Source organism: Bubalus bubalis, chromosome 1, assembly GCF_019923935.1.
Source record: "Bubalus bubalis isolate 160015118507 breed Murrah chromosome 1, NDDB_SH_1, whole genome shotgun sequence".
NCBI lineage: Eukaryota > Metazoa > Chordata > Mammalia > Artiodactyla > Bovidae > Bubalus > Bubalus bubalis.
In genome coordinates this window covers 181,917,400-181,936,565 of record NC_059157.1, presented here as the reverse complement: position 1 = coordinate 181,936,565, position 19,166 = coordinate 181,917,400, and the positions used below count along the sequence as shown (strand labels likewise).

General features: G+C 37.3%; 1 protein-coding gene across 3 annotated transcripts in view; it reads right to left on the bottom strand.

Annotated features, from left to right (window-relative positions):
- ACAD11 (acyl-CoA dehydrogenase family member 11) overlaps positions 1-19,166 on the bottom strand; it is a 116,234-nt gene that overhangs the window by 52,446 nt on the left and 44,622 nt on the right. For all 3 annotated transcript variants that reach the window (XM_006052127.4, XM_025291712.3, XM_006052126.4), the window contains 4 exons: positions 9,976-10,117; positions 9,505-9,626; positions 6,961-7,067; positions 5,252-5,378 (listed from right to left, as the gene is read on the bottom strand). In XM_006052127.4, the coding sequence (XP_006052189.3) occupies positions 5,252-5,378; positions 6,961-7,067; positions 9,505-9,626; positions 9,976-10,117 (498 nt within the window). The remainder of the gene's footprint in view (positions 1-5,251; positions 5,379-6,960; positions 7,068-9,504; positions 9,627-9,975; positions 10,118-19,166) is intronic.

The window sequence follows — 19,166 nt, the reverse complement described above, 5'->3', positions numbered from 1 at the left end:
TCTGATGTGTACTTCCCCTATTTTTGTGCTTTTAAAAATACAGTTAAAAAAATTTATTGTTAATTCAAGGGGATTTTATTTGTCCAAGATTTCAGTCTGCCATCTTCAACTCAAAGTGTTGTATTTTCTTTTTAATACCTCAAACTTCAGAATTTTATTTTATTTTTAAAAATTTTAATTTTACAGGGAGTAGAGTTGATTTACAATGTTGTGTTAGTTTCAAATTTAAAGCAAAATGATTCAGTTATGCTGCTGCTAAGTCACTTCAGTCGTGTCTGACTCTGTGTGACCCCATAAACGTCAGCCCACCAGGCTCTCCTGCCCCTGGGATTCTCCAGGCAAGAACACTGGAGTGGGTTGCCATTTCCTTCTCCAATGCATGAAAGTGAAAAGTGAAAGTGAAGTCGCTCAGTCGTGTCCGACCCTCAGCGACCCCATGGACTGCAGCCAACCAGGCTCCTCCATCCATGGGATTTGCCAGGCAAGAGTACTGGAGTGGGGTGCCATTGCCTTCTCCAATTCAGTTATACAATACATATTCTTTTTCAGTCCCATGTTGGTTATTAGAGTAGAGTTCCCTATGCTATATAGTAGGTCCTTGTTGATTATCTATTTTATAGATAGTAATATATATATGTTAATCCCAAACTCCTAATTTATCCCTCTCCTTCACCTTTCCCCTTTGGTAAACATGTTTGTTTTCTAAGTCTGTGAATCCGTTTCTGTTTTATAAATAAGTTCATAAGTTCATTTGCGTCATATTTTCAGATTCAACATATTAGTGATATCATATGACATTTGTCTTTCTGTCTGACTTCTTTCAGTTAGCATGATAATCTCTGGGTCCATCCAGGTTGTTGCAAATGGCATTATTTCATTCTTTTTTATGGCATAGTAATATTCCACATTCAAGGTCAGGAGGGGCAGTGGTGAGGAGATACCCTCGTCCAAGGTAAGGAGCAGCGGCTGCACTTAGCTGGAGCAGCCGTGAAAAGATACCCCATGTCCAAGGTAAGAGAAACCCAAGTAAGACGGTAGATGCTGCAAGAGGGCATCAGAGGACAGACACACTGAAACCATAATAACAGAAAACTAGTCAAACTAATCACACTAGGAACACAACCTTGTCTAACTCAATGAAACTAAGCCATGCCATGTGGGGCCACCCAAGACGGGCAGGTCATGGTGGAGAAGTCTGACAGAATGTGGTCCACTGGAGAAGGGAATGGCAAACCACTTCAGTATTCTTGCCTTGAGAAACCCATGAACAGTATGAAAAGGCAAAATGATAGGATACTGAAAGAGGAACTTCAGGTCGGTAGGTGCCCAATATGCTACCGGAGATCAGTGGAGAAATAACTCCAAAAAGAATGAAGGGATGGAGCCAAAGCAAAAACAATACCCAGTTGTGGATGGAACTAGTGACAGAAGAAGGTCCAATGCTGTAAAGAGCAATATTGCATAGGAACCTGGAATGTAAGGTCCATGAATCAAGGCAAATTGGAAGTGTTCAAATAGGAGATGGCAAGAGTGAACGTTGACATTCTAGGAATCAGCGAACTAAAATGGACTGGAATGGGTGAATTTAACTCAGATGACCACTATATCTACTACTGCGGGCAAGAATCCCTTAGAAGAAATGGAGTAGCCATCATGGTCAACAAAAGAGTCCAAAATGCAGTATTTGGATGCAATCTCAAAAATGACAGAATGATCTCTGTTCGTTTCCAAGGCAAACCATTCAATATCACAGTAATCCAAGTCTATGTCCCAACCAGTAACACTGAAGAAGCTGAAGTTGAATGGTTCTATGAAGACCTACAATACCTTTTAGAAATAACACCCCAAAAAGATGTCCTTTTCATTATAGGGGACTGGAATGCAAAAGTAGGAAGTCAAGAAATACCTGGAGTGACAGGCAAATTTGGCCTTGGAATACAGAATGAAGCAGGGCAAAGGCTAATAGAGTTTTGCCAAGAGAACGCACTGGTTATAGCAAACACCCTCTTCCAACAACACAAGAGAAGACTCTACACATGGACATCATCAGATGGTCAACACTGAAATCAGATTGATTATATTCTTTGCAGCCAAAGATGGAGAAGCTCTATACAGTCAGCAAAAACAAGACTGGGAGCTGACTGTGGCTCAGATCATGAACTCCTTATTGCCAAATTCAGACTGAAATTGAAGAAAGTAGGGAAAACCACTAGACCATTCAGGTATGACCTAAATCAAATCCCTTATGATTATACAGTGAAAGTGAGAAATAGATTTAAGAGACTAGATCTGATAGATAGAGTGCCTGATGAACTATGGACTGAGGTTCATCATATTGTACAGGAGACAGGGATCAAGACCATGCCCATGGAAAAGAAATGCAAAAAAGCAAAATGGCTGTCTGGGGAGGCCTTACAAATAGCTGTGAAAAGAAGAGAAGTGAAAAGCAAAGGAAAGATATAAGCATCTGAATGCAGAGCTCCAAAGAATAGCAAGAAGAGATAAAAAAAGCCTTCTTCAGCGATCAATGAAAAGAAATCGAGGAAAACAACAGAATGGTAAAGACTAGAGATCCCTTCAAGAAAATTAGAGATACCAAGGCAACATTTCATGCAAAGATGGGCACAATAAAGGACAGAAACAGTGTGGACCTAACAGAAGCAGAAGATATTAAGAAGAAGTGGCAAGAATACACATAAAGTGAAAGTGAAGTCACCCAGAATACACAGAAGAGCTGTACAAAAAAGATCCATGGGACTTCTCTGGTAGTCCAGTGGCTAAAGCTCCATGCTCCCAATGCAGGGGGCCCAGGTTTGCTCCCTCATCAGGGAACTAGATCCCATGTGCTGCAACTAAGATCTGGCACAGTCAAATAAATAAAAATAAATTAAAAAAAAAAGATCCATGACCCAGATAATCACGATGGTGTGATCACTCACCTAGAGCCAGACATCCTGGAATGTGAAGTCAAGTGGGCCTTAGAAAGCATCACTATGAACAAAGCTAGTGGAGGTGATGGAATTCCAGTTGAACTATTCCAAATCCTGAAAGATGATGCTGTGAAAGTGCTGCACTCAATATGCCCGCAAATTTGGAAAACTCAGCAGAAGCCACAGGACTGGAAAAGATCAGTTTTCATTCCAATCCCAAAGAAAGGCAATGCCAAAGAATGCTCAAACTACCGCACAATTGCACTCATCTCACATGCTAGTAAAGTAATGCTCAAAATTCTCCAAGCCAGGCTTCAGCAGTACATGAACCGTGAACTTCCAGATGTTTAAGCTGGTTTTAGAAAAGGCAGAGGAACCAGAGACCAAACTGCCAACATCCACTGGATTATTGAAAAAGCAAGAGTTCCAGAAAAACACCTATTCCTGCTTTATTGACTATGCCAAAGCCTTTGACTGTGTGGATCACAATAAACTGTGGAAAATTCTGAAAGAGATGGGAATACCAGACCACCTGACCTGCCTCTTGAGAAATTTTTATGCAGGTCAGGAAGCAACAGTTAGAACTGGACATGGAACAACAGACTGGTTCCAAATAGGAAAAGGAGTATGTCAAGGCTGTATATTGTCACCCTGCTTATTTAACTTCTATGCAGAGTACATCATGAGAAACGCTGGGCTGGAAGAAGCACAATCTGGAATCAGGATTGCTGGGAGAAATATCAATAACCTCAGATATGCAGATGATACCACCCTTATGGCAGAAAGTGAAGAGGAACTAAAAAGCCTCTTGATGAAGGTGAAAGACGAGAGTGAAAAAGTTGGCTTAAAGCTCAACATTCAGAAAACGAAGATCATGGCATCTGGTCCCATCACTTCATGGGAAATAGATGGGAAAACAGTGGAAACAGTGTCAGACTTTATTTTTTTGGGTTCCAAAATCACTGCAGATGGTGAAATTAAAAGACGCTTACTCCTTGGAAGGAAAGTTATGACCAACCTAGATAGCATATTCAAAAGCAGAGACATTACTTTGGCAACAAAGGTCCGTCTAGTCAAGGCTATGGTTTTTCCCAGTGGTCATGTATGGATGTGAGAGTTGGACTGTGAAAAAAGCTGAGCGCCGAAGAATTGATGCTTTTGAACTGTGGTGTTGGAGAAGACTCTTGAGAGTCCCTTGGACTGCAAGGAGATCCAACCAGTCCATTCTGAAGGAGATCAGCCCTGGGATTTCTTTGGAAGGAATGATGCTGAAGCTGAAACTCCAGTACTTTGGCCACCTCATGCGAAGAGTTGACTCATTGGAAAAGACTCTGATGCTGGGAGGGATCGGGGGCAGGGGGAGAAGGGGACGACAGAGGATGAGATGGCTGGATGGCATCACTGACTTGATGGACGTGAGTCTGAGTGAACTCCGGGAGTTGGTGATGGACAGGGAGGCCTGGTGTGCTGTGATTCATGGGGTCACAAAGAGTCAGACACAACTAAGCGACTGAACTGAAACTGAACATACCTATTCATACTGTAGATAAAGAAATTGGGCCTCTGAGAGATAAAGTTATTTGTCCAAGACCACCTAATTTGAGGCAAGAATGCCTTATATAGTCATAATAGTTTTTATCTTTTCTTCACAGCATTTATCATCTCTTAATGCCTTTCTTTCATGCTAAAGTATAAGCTCTGTAGGAGTACAAAGTCCTGTCTTCTTGTTCTTCCTTTTACTTTCAGTGGCTGGCTAGGTGCCTACCCCATTACTTGGTACCCAATTATTATTTGTTAACTGAATAAATGAGTGTGTCACATTACTTGTCTACTCTCAGTAAATTTACTTAACACCTTAGAACAGGAGCTTGTGAGGGGAGCAGTGGTAGTATCCATGTAGTTTTAAATGATATACAAAATTTTCTGGGTATGCCCTTTTTGTTTAACATAAAGTCTTTTTAATTTTCAAAGGGGCTCATAAAGAAATAAAAGGCTGAAAGTCATTGCCTTAGGAAAAGACCCTCAAAGTAATGTTTTACTCTATGCAAAGAAAATATCTTAACTTTACAAACAGCTAATTCCCTTTGACTTAGTTTTAATTCTACAGATTTATGTGGCATTCCCTTGGCATATTATAGAAGCTTGGAATTTTTCAGGATTAGGCTCTGTAGCAGTTCAGTGCTAAGGTGAGAAGGGGCATCTAGGTAAGGATTGACTGCAAGGAAATGATACCAGGGTACTCCTAGAAGAAGAGAGAACAGAAGTAATTCATCAATAGTCTTGAAGCACAAATACATTCTGTTTATTTATAGAACACTTACCTTTTCCACTGGGAGGATATGTTGTTTCATGAACTGCTTCACCCTAGTAAGAACCTCCTGACCTGTCTTAGTCTGTACAAACAACTGACAGGTAGTATCAGTCTGTGGAAATGCAGTGCTGAAAGATCTTTATTTAAAAAAAGATTACAAAGAAAGAAAAAAGTTACAAAGATGTCCAAAATCATCATTACAGATTTCTGAATAGAATGTGAAGTCTTCCCCCAATTCCCCATAAATATCTCTCAGAAAGAGCTTCCGTATTTTGGAGCTTTTTTTTTTTTAACCTTTCATGGTTATGGGAAGAATGCAGAATCTCTTTATTTTGAACATTAAACTTTAGTGCTTAAAGCACTTTTTGGAGAAAACATAGCCTGGCATGACCTCAATCAATGGGAGTTTAAAAATCTTTATTGAATTCACTCATCAAAATATCTAAACAAGAAGGCAAAAAAATTGGACACAAATAGAATTAGACACTCCTAGTATCTGCCTCACAAATACAACTGCAGGATGTCATTATAAGTAAGACCTCTAAAGATCATTATGAAGAGCAGCACTGTCATTTATTATGTTACAGAGATCACAAATATTCATGTATAAGATGAAGTGTAAAATACAATGGTCCTAAGGTGATGTCAGGCTTCCCTGGTGGCTCAGGTGGTAAAGAATCTGCCTGTAATGCAGGAGCTTTGGGTTCAGTCCTTGGGTCAGGAAGTTCTCCTGGAGAAGGAAATGGCAACCCACTCCAGTATTCTTGCATGGAGAATTCCACGCACAGAGGAGCCTGGAGGGCTACAGTCCGTGGTGTCGTAAAGAGTCAGACACACAGAGCAACTAACACTTGCACTTTCAAGGTGATGTCATGGAAACTTGTGGCTTGGGCAAAATTTCCAGGGGCAGCATCATTCATGCGTTCAGTAAGTGCTATTTATCACACTTTTTTTTTTTTTCTCTAACTTTTATTTTACATTGGAGAGTAGTTGGTTTACAGTGTGTTAGTTTCAGGTATACCAAAATGATTCAATTATACATACACATATAGTTATTCTTTTTCAGATTTTTTTTCCCATAAAGCTTATGGGAATATTGAGTAGAGTTCCTTCCATTATATAGTAGGTTCTTGTTGATCATCTATTTTATATATTGTAGTGTGTATATGTTAATCTCAGTCCCCTAATTTACCCTCCCCTTGCATCACACCTGTTAGATGGAGGTATGGTTTGAAAAAGTGTATTAGATGCCTCAGAAGTGCCCCACTAATGGACATATGAATTAAAAGATGCTTAAATGTCTCAATACAGTTTCATGCAAATTTGATGGTGGAAGAGAGCAACATTTTTAAACTTAGTAAATCATAAGATATAAATCATTTTATATAATACATAATTTTAAATAGGTATATGTATGTAACAAACATTAGAAGGGAACATTTCAGAATTTTATCAATATCCTTAAAAGTTTATAATTCAACTTGGCATAAGAGAAACCTTTTAATATTAAATCGATATTTCTTTATATGTGAAGTCAACTTATTTTCAAGCATAAAAGAGATTTACTCAAAAAAAAAAAAAAAGAATAACCATGGTTGGCAGCAGTAATCCTTGTGTTGTAAGCAATAAAAACAATCCCTATCCTTCTGAAGCTTATGACCCTCACATACCTAATAAAGGCTCTATTTGAGTTAAACATGGAATCTATATTTTGCTTACCTTTTTGAGAGCCGCAATCCAGTTTCTGCCAGAGGTTGCACAACATTGGCATACTGAAAGCTATTCTCAGATGCATTATTTCCCAGAAGATATCTATGATAAATTCCCTATAAGTAAATTAACATAAAGTGATTAAAATTCAATGAAAACTATTCTTCAACTATCCAGTCTTCCCAGTTTTCCAGCTATGTGAATCACTAAACTTACAAAGTACTAAGATAATAAGATAAATCAGACTATCAATTCTATTAGTTTACATGCAGGAAAAATCATGCCACTCCAAATGAAAGTATTACACGCTTATCATCTGGTTAACATACTCTCATCATAACAGAATTATAGCTGGAAATCAAACCAAACTTCAAAATTACTTCAGCAGTTACCAAAGATACCAAATTGGCAAGTTATATCATCTCTAAAGATCACTGTTCTACCTTCATAGTAGAGAAAAAAAAAAAAAAAAAACTAAAGAAATCAAAATAAAATTAAAAATTATAAAACCAAAAAGAAGACAATTAAATGACTTCTAAGAATATTTTATCTCATTTTTTTGGACCTTTAATTTAGGTGAAACTATTCTCCTTTGACAGAGAAGGTGATGGCACCCCACTCCAGTACTGTTGCCTGGAAAATCCCATGGACGGAGGAGCCTGGTAGGTTGCAGTCCATGGGGTGGGGAAGAGTCCAATAAGACTTCACTTTCACTTTTCACTTTCATGCACTGGAGAAGGGAAATGGCAACCAACTCCAGTGTTCTTGCCTGGAGAATCCCAGGGATGGGGGAGCCTGGTGGGCTGCCGTCTATGGGGTCACACAGAGTTGGACACAACTGAAGTGACTTAGCAGCAGCAGCAGCATTCTCCTTTGAACAGTGTTTGTGGAATGCTCAACTTTTTTTTTTCTTACCTCACCATGTTCTGTGCTTCCAACATAATATATTCTCTGGTTCCCTTGCCCCAAACAATATCAACTGAATTTTATTAGTTTATTTCTGTATATATTTCTTTATACAATATTAACATTGTAACAGTCTTTCCATCATTTCCAATTCCACATTTCTAGTTAGTATGGATGGAGAAGGCAATGGCACCCCACTCCAGTACTCTTGCCTGGAGAATCCCATGGACGGAGGAGCCTGGTGGGCTGCAGTCCATGGGGTCGCTAAGGGTCGGACATGACTAAGAGACTTCACTTTCACTTTTCACTTTCAAGCGTTGGAGAAGGAAATGGCAACCCACTCCAGTGTTCTTGCCTGGAGAATCCCAGGGACGGGGGAGCCTGGTGGGCTGCCATCTATGGGGTTGCACAGAGTCAGACACGACTGAAGTGACTTAGCAGTAGCAGTTAGTATGGAATGTTATGATCATCTCTAAAGTTACTACTATATAGTTTATGACATAGTAGTTTATGACATATTAATTTCAATCATAAACTATGTCAAGTTTTCATTTGAAATGAAAATCCATTTTAATTTGAAAGCCTATTTGGTATCTTTTTTGTGGAAACTGACAAATACAGAAACATACCATAAACCTTATTGTGAGAAATCCATCCAAGCAACAAGTTTAATTAATATGATTAATATGATTCTAAACTACAGAATGAGATGTAACACAACAATTTCTTTGAAGATATTTCAGGTATTGGAGGACAGCATGGACTCTGAGGACAGGGAAAAATAACCATAATTTTCCTTAATCTTTTTTTTCCCATTCCTTTTGTTTCTAAAATCTCTTATTTACTTGTTCTTCTTATAAATCCTAACCCCTTGCCAGTGACGAAGCATCTTAATTTCTTAAATAAACAAAGATTCAAACTTAGGTTAATGAAGAATTAGTTTAATGAGGTAGTATAATGAAGAATGCATTTGTTTAAACTGTAAATTAAAAGAAAAACTGTACTTATGTTCAATTTTCTCTCAAAATTTGTCATATTATTAGGAAAACAGACAGTTTTGCTTATCTTCACTCAAAAACATAATTAAGAGGCTGCTGTATGCTAGGTACTGTGCTAGGCTTTGGGAAATATAATGATAATTCTTTCCTCACCATCAGCCCTGATTAATAAATGGCTTTACAATCTGAATCAGATATCACGTTAGGAGTTTAGCTCTTTCTTATACTGATATTCAGGAAATAACCAATTTTCACATGCTTTTTTCTTTTTGTCATTATGTCTTTTTCTCTCCATTCCTCCATCTTTTTGGTCTGTTATACCACATTTGCTACTCAACTTTTTCCCTTGCCAAATTCCTATTCTGTAAACTCTGGATTTATATTTTATCCATGTTTGGTATTTGCCATTGTGGAAAATAAATTGATCTAAAGATATTAATATAAGGGAATTCTCTGGTCCAGTGGTTAGGATTCTGCGCTTCCACTGCCAGGGCCTGGGTTCAATCTCTGGTTAGGGAATTAAGATTCCACAAGCCAAGTGACTACATGGCCAAAAAACCAAAAAGAATGTAACACCCCCCAAAACCAAAAATATTTTCAAGAGTACATCAGTAAGTAATAGTGAAACACATATTAAAAAATTAATTACCTGTGCTATTCCAGCCATTTTAAAATATGAAAGGGCAAGAAAGAAATTCCAGTTAGGAAGATTAGAATTAATTCCCCTGCAGCGGCAATATATTGAAATCAGTTCTTCCATTGATGGTATCCCTATAAAAACAGTACATACTATAAACTTTAATAAAAATGTCAGGGTGAATAATTTTAAATGTCATATTACATATAAAATTGAATATAAAACCACTTTTCTACAAAGCAAAACATGTTCCAAGTATTTATTTCCAAAAGAATAGTATATAGAAATGATTATATTTTGTCACAAATTACTAAAAGTAGAATGGCACACTTTAAAAAAATTAATAAAGATGATTTAAAAACATTTCAAAAAACAAATAAAAGCTGTTTATCTAAGATTATAAAATTATCTTTTGTTAATTATGGAGAGAAATAAAGACAATTTTACCTTAATAGAAATTTAGGCAACATTATGTTTTCATACCTATGTTTTCTTGCAAATGATGGCTTTGATTTCCCAATGAAACAGTCCTTGGCCAAAAGTAGAACATCGAGAGATGAGCCAAGTCTGACAAAGGATGACCAATGGTTGAAAGCTCCCAATCAAGCACAGCTATAACTCGAGACTGTAATTAAAATGAAAAGATTTTAATATATTAAATCCAAAACAACTAAAATAAGGAAATAAATGAAATAGAATATATTGAAAATCATATTTTCCATCAAAAGCAAATATGAGGCTGTAGTTTGCAGTCTTTACCCACAGTGGCACAATTCACTTATCAAATAACTAATTTTAATAGCCTTGAATGAGTAAAGCCAAGTCCCTTGCTTCCATGATTGGCTCTCAGTTTTTCATTTTATTTTACATAGCCTTAACATGTCTACTAAAGAGCGGCAGCAAGAGCAGTTGAAAATATTCAACTGGAAGTTAACTATAATAAAAGAAGAAATTCTAACAATTAGCTATAATTTAAGAATCTATGCTCTAATAATGAATCTAGCAACATGACAAATATTTTACTCCTATGGCAACAGTAATTTTTTAAAGTGAGTTATTTCATGCTGCAGATACAAAAAGGCAATTGTTATAAAAGATGCTGCTTGTTTTATGAATATAAAATCAATCATCATATAGCAACATGATAAAAGAGTTGTGTAATTTGGAATCAATAACCCAGCTTTCCTCATTCTACTTTGTAACAATATATATCAAGGGAATATAGATTTTTATGTTAGGAACATTGGGCATTCAACTGAAAATACAAGCAATCTGCAGAATATGTGCACTATGATCCTATTTAAATAAAAAGGTTGCAAATGAATACTCAAAGTTGAAAGAATACATACCAAACTGATAACAATGACTATGGATACTTCAAGTTAGGTAGGAGGGATGGGTTATGGGAGGAGGCACTCCACTGGAGGGTCTGTACAGGAAGAGTAACTGAATAGGATTTGTATTTTAAGGTCACTCTAGCTGCTATGTTTTGAATAGACTGGAGGAGGGCAAAGACGAGACTGCAGCAACAATTTAGCCAAGATTATCTAAGCCAGATAAAACAACAGAGTTCATTTAGGCAATGCATATTATTGTGTTTCATGCCTTTTTGTATCTTTGTATGTGTTTGCACCCCCTTACTTCAGTCATATACTTGAACACATTATTGTAGCTTTAAGGAAAACTGTGGTCTGTGGAACCACACAGACCTGAATTCAAATCCTAGCTCTACAATTTAATGAAAGAAAGTGAAACTTGTTCAGTCATGTCTGACTCTTTGTGACCCATGGACTATACATTCCATGGAATTCTCCAGGCCAGAATACAGGAGTGAGTAGCTGTTCCCTTCTCCAGGAGATCTTCCTAACCCAGGGATTGAACCCAGGTCTCTTGCATTGCTGGTGGATTATTTACCAGCTGAGCCATGAGGGAAGCCCTCTATCATTTACTGGCTGTGTAATTCCAGACGGTTAACTCTGCAATTCTGGACTAGTTAACACTTCTGATTTTCAATTTAAGGAACCATAACATATCTGGTGTAGAGTTAGTGTCAATATGAAATAAAGGTAGGTAATATGTCCATTTTGTTTATCAGAGTCTATTTAAGTACCTAGCACACAGTAGGTGGCTAAAATGTATTTATTCAATGAATAAGTACACGGCCTGGCATATAACAGGCATTAAAAATTTTTCTATTATGACTGTGGAAAAACTGATCATTACTTCCTCCATGATTTGCCTTCATAAGACTTTTTATGGTTGTGATTATACTGAATTATCAGTTAAATTTGCTTTAAAAAAAGGATTGGATGCATTTTTGTCCATACCATTCTGTTTGTTTCTGTGCTCCTAACATCCAAAGAAAATTAGCACTTCCTCAGCACAACTGGTCTATGGGCTTCGCTGGTGGCTCAGTTGGTAAGGAGATGCTTGCAATACAGGAGACCCAGGTTCGATCCCTGGGTTGGGAAGATCTCCTGGAGAAGGAAACGACAAACCACTCCAGTATTCTTGCCTTGGAGAATGCCATGGACAGAGGAGCCTATAGTCCATGGGATGACAAGAGTCAGACATGACTGAGTGACTAAACCTAATCCAGCACAACAGAAGCTTCATTTTGTTGATAATCAGCCACAATTTTTATACTGCATGTAACTGGGTTGATTCCAAGTATACATCAACAGATGACTGGTTTAAAAAGACACAGAATATACATAAGGGAATATTACTCAACCATAAAAGAAAGCAATATTGCCATCTGTAGCAACAGGGAGAGACTTAAGCAATATTTGCTGAATACAATAAGTCAGACAGAGAAAGACAAATATTGTATGAAATAATCTACATGTGGAATCTAAAAAGTAACACAAATGAATGCATATATAAAGCATAAACAGACACAGATACAGAAGACAAACTTGGGGTTACCAAAGGGGAAAGGGTAGGGGGAGGGACAAATTTGGGATATGCAATTAACAGATACAAATTACTATATACAAAACAGATAAGCAACAGGAATATATTGTATAGCACAGAGAATTATACCCATTATCTTATAATAACCTATCAGGGATGAGTTCACCTCCTCTCATGAGCACATCAAAATAACAATGATAAGCAGAACAACCACTGATGAGAAAGACCAGAACCTACCAGAAAAGATCCTCTACAATTAAAAACAAAAGAAGGAACCACATCAGGATGAGTAGGACAGGTGGAGTTGCAATACAGTCAAGTTCCGAACCCCTAGGTGGATATCCACAAACTGGAGAATAATTCTACAACAGAGGTTCTCCCACAAGAGTATGAGATCTGAGCCCATGTTAGGCTCCCCATTCCAGGGGTCCTGTACCAGGAAGATGAACCCTCAGAGCATTTATTTGACTTTGAAGGTCAGTTCAGTTCAGTTCAATTCAGTCACTCAGTCGTGTCCGACTCTTTGCGACTCCATGAATTGCAGCACTCCAGGCCTCCCTGTCCATCACCAACTCCCGGAGTTCACTCAGACTCACGTCCATCAAGTCAGTGATGCCATCCAGCCATCTCATCCCCTCTCGTCCCCTTTTCCTCCTGCTCCCAATCCCTCCCAGCATCAGAGTCTTTTCCAATGAGTCAACTCTTTGCATGAGGTGGCCAAAGTACTGGAGTTTCAGCTTTAGCATCATTCCTTCCAAAGAACACCCAGGACTGATCTCCTTTAGGATGGACTGGTTGGATCTCCTTGCAGTCCAAGGGACTCTCAAGAGTCTTCTCCAACACCACAGTTCAAAAGCATCAATTTCGGCACTCAACTTTCTCCACAGTCCAACTCTCACATCCATACATGACCACTGGAAAAACCATAGCCTTGACTAGACGGACCTTTGTTGACAAAGTAATGTCTCTGCTTTTGAATATGTCAGTGGAGCTTACTTTTGGAAGCTACCAGAGGACTGGGGAAAATACAGACTTCACTTGTAAAGGGTGCCCACAAAATCTCACACCTTCCAGGATCTCAAAATAAAAGTCATAATTTCATAGGGACCTGGGTCAGATCTAACTGCTGGTTTTGGAGATTCTTTCAGAGAGGTAGGAGGCAATTGCAGCTCACCCTGGGCACAAAGACACCAGTGGCAACCATTCTAGGGAGCTCCTTCTACCAGGTGGACATTGGTGTTGGCACATGTCATTGTGGAATCCTCCCTCTAGTTAGCCCTAGGACCCAGCCATGCCCCAACAAACTATAGTCACCAGTCCTGGGACACCTTAGGCCATGCAACTAACTGGGCCACCCATCAGCAGACAGGCTGCCTGAAGACCCCATGAGCCTGTAGCTGCCTCTGGACACAGCCCTTACCAACAGAGGGCACAGGAACTTCCTCCACCCACCATGGGCAGGCACCACATGCAAAAAAACCACAATCCTGCAGCCTTCAGACCCAGATCATTGACCAAAAGGCCATACTCTGCCCTGAGACAAACTTAGCCCTGATTCTGCCCACTAGCAGGCCAATTCAAGCTTCTGGACACCCCAGGCTCTGTGTCAGAAACCCACCTACCACTGGCAGTAATCTGACACCAGCTCTAGAATCCCTGGATCCTGCAACTAGACTCCAAGACCTGCTCTGCCCTCCAGTAGTCCAGAAATAACCCCAGGACCATCCATGCACAAAGCCAGCAGGAAGGTTAAAAGACAAAAGTAGTAAAACCACTGATATCCACAATAAGCAGGTAAGGAATACAGAAACCATTTGGATGTAAAATATGATATAAATAACAGTATCATGAGAGAAGGAGAGTACAAATGCAGGGTGGTTAAGATGCATTTGACATTGTGGCATCAGCAACTTAAAACAACACACATACTTATACACCTATTTACCTCATGGTAACCACAAACCAAAAATCTATAATACATATACACACAAAAAGAAAAAGGAATCCAAGTATAACTCTAAAGACAGTCATCACATCACAAGAGAATAAAAGAAGAAGAAAGGAAAAAATAAAGGCTCACAAAACAACTTCAAAATAATTAACAAAATGGCAATAATAACATATATACCAATAATTCCCTTAAATGTAAATGTACTGAATGCTCCAATCAAAAGACACAGAGTAGCTTAATGGATATAAAAATAAGACCCAAAAGATGCTGCCTACAAGAGACTCACTTCAGATCTAAAGATATACACAGACTGAAAGTGAGGGGGTCGAAGTAAAAAAAAAAATAAGGTAAGATAGCAAAAGTTATATCAGACAAAATAGACTTTAAAATAAAGACTGTTACAAGAAACAAAGAAGGATAGTATATTATGGTCAAGGGATCAATCCAAGAAGAAGATATAACTGTAAACATATGTAACAACATATGCACCCAACATAGGAACATTTAAATACATAAAGCAAATATTAACAGACATAAAGGGAGATATCAACAGTAACACAATTCTAGTGGGGGACTTTAGCATCCTACTTACATCAATGAACAGATCATCCAGACAGAAAATCAATAAGCCTAAAATGACACATTAGAGATGATGGACTTAATTGATATATACATAGAATATTCATCTGAATATTGTGCAGCAGAATATACATTCTTTACAAGTGCACATGGAACATTCTCCAGGATAGATCACATGCTGGCCACAAAACAATCCTCAGTAAATTTAAGAAAACTGAAATCATGTGAAGCATCTTTTCTGACCACAATGTTGTGAGACTAGAACTCAACTACAAAAAAAGAAAAACTACAAAAAATACAAACACATGGAGGCTAAACAATAAAGTACTAAATAATGCATCACTGAAGAAGTCAAACAGGAAATAGAAACATATCTAAAGACAAATGAAAACACGATGATTTGAAATTTATAAGATTTAGCAAAAACTGTTCTAAGAGGGAAATTTACACTTATAAAAGCTAAATCAGAAAAGAAAATCTCAAACAACCTAACTTTACACTTAAAGGAACTAGAAAAAGAAGAATAAACAAAACCCAGAGTTAGCAGGAGAAAAGAAATCATAAAGATCAGAGAAGAAATAAAATAGAGACTAAAAAATCAATAGAAAAGAATGATGAAACTAAAGGCTGGCTCTCTGAAAAGATAAGCAAAATTGATAAATCTTTAGCCAGATATATTTAGAAACAAAGGAGAGAAACAAAATCCATAAAATCAGAATTGAAACAGAAGAATTTAAAACTGATATCACAGAAATATAAAGATTCATGAGCGACCACTATGAAACTATACGCCAATAAAATGAACCACCTCAAAGAAATGGACACCTTTTTAAAAAGGTACAATCTCCCAAAACTGAACCAGGAAGAAATAGAAAATATGAACAGATCAATTACCAGTAAGCAAACTAAATCAGTAATTTTAAAACTCCTAAGAAACAAAATCTAGGACCAGATGGCTTCATGAATGAAGTCTACCAAAGTTTACAGAGAGTTAATGCTTATTCATTTTAAACTATTCCAAAAAACTGCAGAGGAAGGAACATTTCTGAACTTATCCTTTTCATCCAGAATCACCTTAACACCGAAACCAGACAAAGATACTACAAAAAAGAAAATTATAGACCATTATTGCTGATGAACATAGATGCAAAAATCCTCAACCAAATACTAGTAAATCAAGTAACTGCAGACTAAATACAACAATACGGTAAAAGGATCATGCACCATGATCAAGTGGGATTTACCCTAGGTATGCAAAGATTTTGTAATATCTGAAACCCAATACATGTAGAAAAGGCTTTTCAAAAATTCAAAATCCATTTAATTCAGATACCCATTATATCTACTACTGTGGGTAAGAATCCCTTAGAAGGAATGGAGCAGCCCTTACAGTCAACAAGAGAGTCCAAAATGCAGTACATAGGTGCAATCTCAAAAATGACAAAATGATCTTGGTTTGTTCCAAGGGAAACCATTCAACAACACCATAATCAAAGTTTATGTCTCAACAAATAATGTCAAAGAAGCTGAACTTGAATGGTTGCATGAGGACCTCCAAGATCTTCTAGAACTAACATCAAAACAAGATGTCCTTTTCATCACAGGGGAATGGAATGCAAACAGAGGAAGTCAAGAGATACCTGGAGTAACAGGCAAGTTTGATCTAGGAGTACAAAATTAAGCAAGGTAAAGGCAAACAGAATATGGATAAGATCCTCTTCCAACAATACAAGAGATGACTCTACACATGGACATCACCAGATGCTCAATATCAAAATCAGATTGATTATATTTTTTCAGCTGAAGATGGAGAAGCTCTATACAGTCAGCAAAAATAAGACCTGGAGCTGACTGTGGCTCAGATCATGAACTCATTGCGTCAAAATTCAAACTTATATTCAAGAAAGTAAGGAAAACCTTTACTAGGCCATTCAGGTATGACCTAAATCAAATCCCTTATGATTTTACAGTGCAAGTGATGAAAAGATTCAAAATATAGATCTGACAGACAGTAAACTGTACAGGAGGCGGAGACCAAAACCATCCCTAAGAAAAAGAAATGCAAAAATGCAAAATAGTTGTCTGAGGAGGGCTTACAACAGCTGAGAAGAGAAGAGAAGCAAAAGGCAAAGGAGAAAGAGAAAGACATACCCAAATGAATGCAGAGTTCCAGAGAAAGCAAGGAGAGATAAGAAAGCCTTCTTAAGTGAATAATACAAAGAAACAGAGGAAAAGAATAGAATGGGAAAGACTAGAGGAGGTCTTTTAAAAAAAAAATTGGAGATACCAAGGGAACATTTCATGCAAAGATAGGCACAATAAAGGACAGAAACAGCAAGAACCTACAGAAAGAGAAGAGATTAAGAAGAGGTGGCCAATCATACACCATGATCAAGTTGGGTTTATCCCAGGGATGCAAGGACTCTTTAATACTCGCAAATCAATCCATGTGATACACCATATAAACTAATTGAAAGATAAAAACCATATGATGATCTCAATAGATGCAGAACAAACCTTTGACAAAATTCAGTACCCATTTATGATTAAAAACTCTTCAAAAAATGGGCATAGAAGGAACCTACCTCAATATAGTAAAGGCCTATATGATATGCCCACAGCAAACACTGGTTTTTCAGTGGTGAAAAACTGAAAGCATTCCCTCTAAGATTAGGAATGAGATAAAGTTACCAACTCTTACCACTATTAGTCAACATATTTTGGAAGTCCTAGCTATGGCAAGCAAAGAAGAAAAAGAAATAAAAGGAATCCAGATCAGAAAAGAAGTAAAACTTTCCCTGTTTGCAGATGACATGCTACTATACGTGGAAAACCCTAAAGATATTATCAGAAAATTACTAGAGTTAATCAGTGAATTTAGCAAAGTCATAGGATACAAAAATCAATACACAGAAATCACTGGCATTTTGATATACTGACAATGAAAAAATCAGAAAGAGAAATTAAGGAATCAACTCCATTCACCACTGCAACAAAAAGAATAAAATATCTAGGAATAAGCCTACCTAAGCAGACAAAAGAACTGTATACAGAAAATTGTAAGACACTGATGAAAGAAATCAAAGAGGACATAAACAGATAGAGAGATATTCCATGTTCCTGGGTAGGAAGAATCAATATTGTGAAAATGACTATACTACCAAACACAATCTACAGATTCAATGTGATCCCTATCAAATTACCAATGGCATTTTTTCACAGAACTAGAACAAAAAAATTCACAATTCATATGGAAATACAAAAGACCGTGAATAGCCAAATCTATCTTGAGAAAGAAGAATGGAGGTGGAGGAATCAACCTTCCTGACTTCAGACTATATTACAAAGCTACAGTCAAAAGACAGTATGGTACTGGCACAAAAACAGAAATATAGACCAATGGAACAAGATAGAAAGCCCAGAGATAAATCCATGCACCTAGGGTACCTTATTTTTGACAAAGGAGGCAAGAATATACAATGGGGCAAAGATAGCCTCTTCAATAAGTGGTACTGGGAAAACTGGACAGCTACATGTAAAAGAATAAAATTAAAACACTTCCTAACACCATATACAAATATAAACTCAAAATGGATGAAAGACCTAAATGAAGACCAGAAACTATAAAACTCTTAGAGGAAAACATAGGCAAAACACTCTATAACAAAAATTGCAAGATTCTCCCTGACCCACCTCCTACAAGAATGGAAATAAAAATCAATATATGGAAATAAAATGGAATAAAATAATTGAAATTAAAAAAAACATATTTTTATGCTCAAAAATCCCATATGATTATGGGACCTAATTAAATGCTTTTGCACAGCAAAGGAAACTATAAACAAAGTGAAAAGACAACCCTCAGAATGGGTGAAAATAATAGCAAATGAAAAAACTGAAAAAGGAGTAATATCCAAAATATATAAGCAGCTCATACAATTCAATACCAGAAAAACAAACAACCCAATCAAAAAGTGGGAAAAAGACATTTCTCCAAAGAAGACATACATATGACTAACAAACACAAGAAAAGATGCTCAACATCACTCATTATTAGGAAATGCAAATCAAAACTATAAAAAGAGATATCACCTCAGACCAGTCAGAATGGCCATCACCAGAGTCTACACACAATAAATGCTGAAGAGGGTATGGAGAAAAGGGAACCCTCTTTCACTGTTGATGGAAATGTAAATTGATACAGCCATTATGGAAGATGGTATGGAGA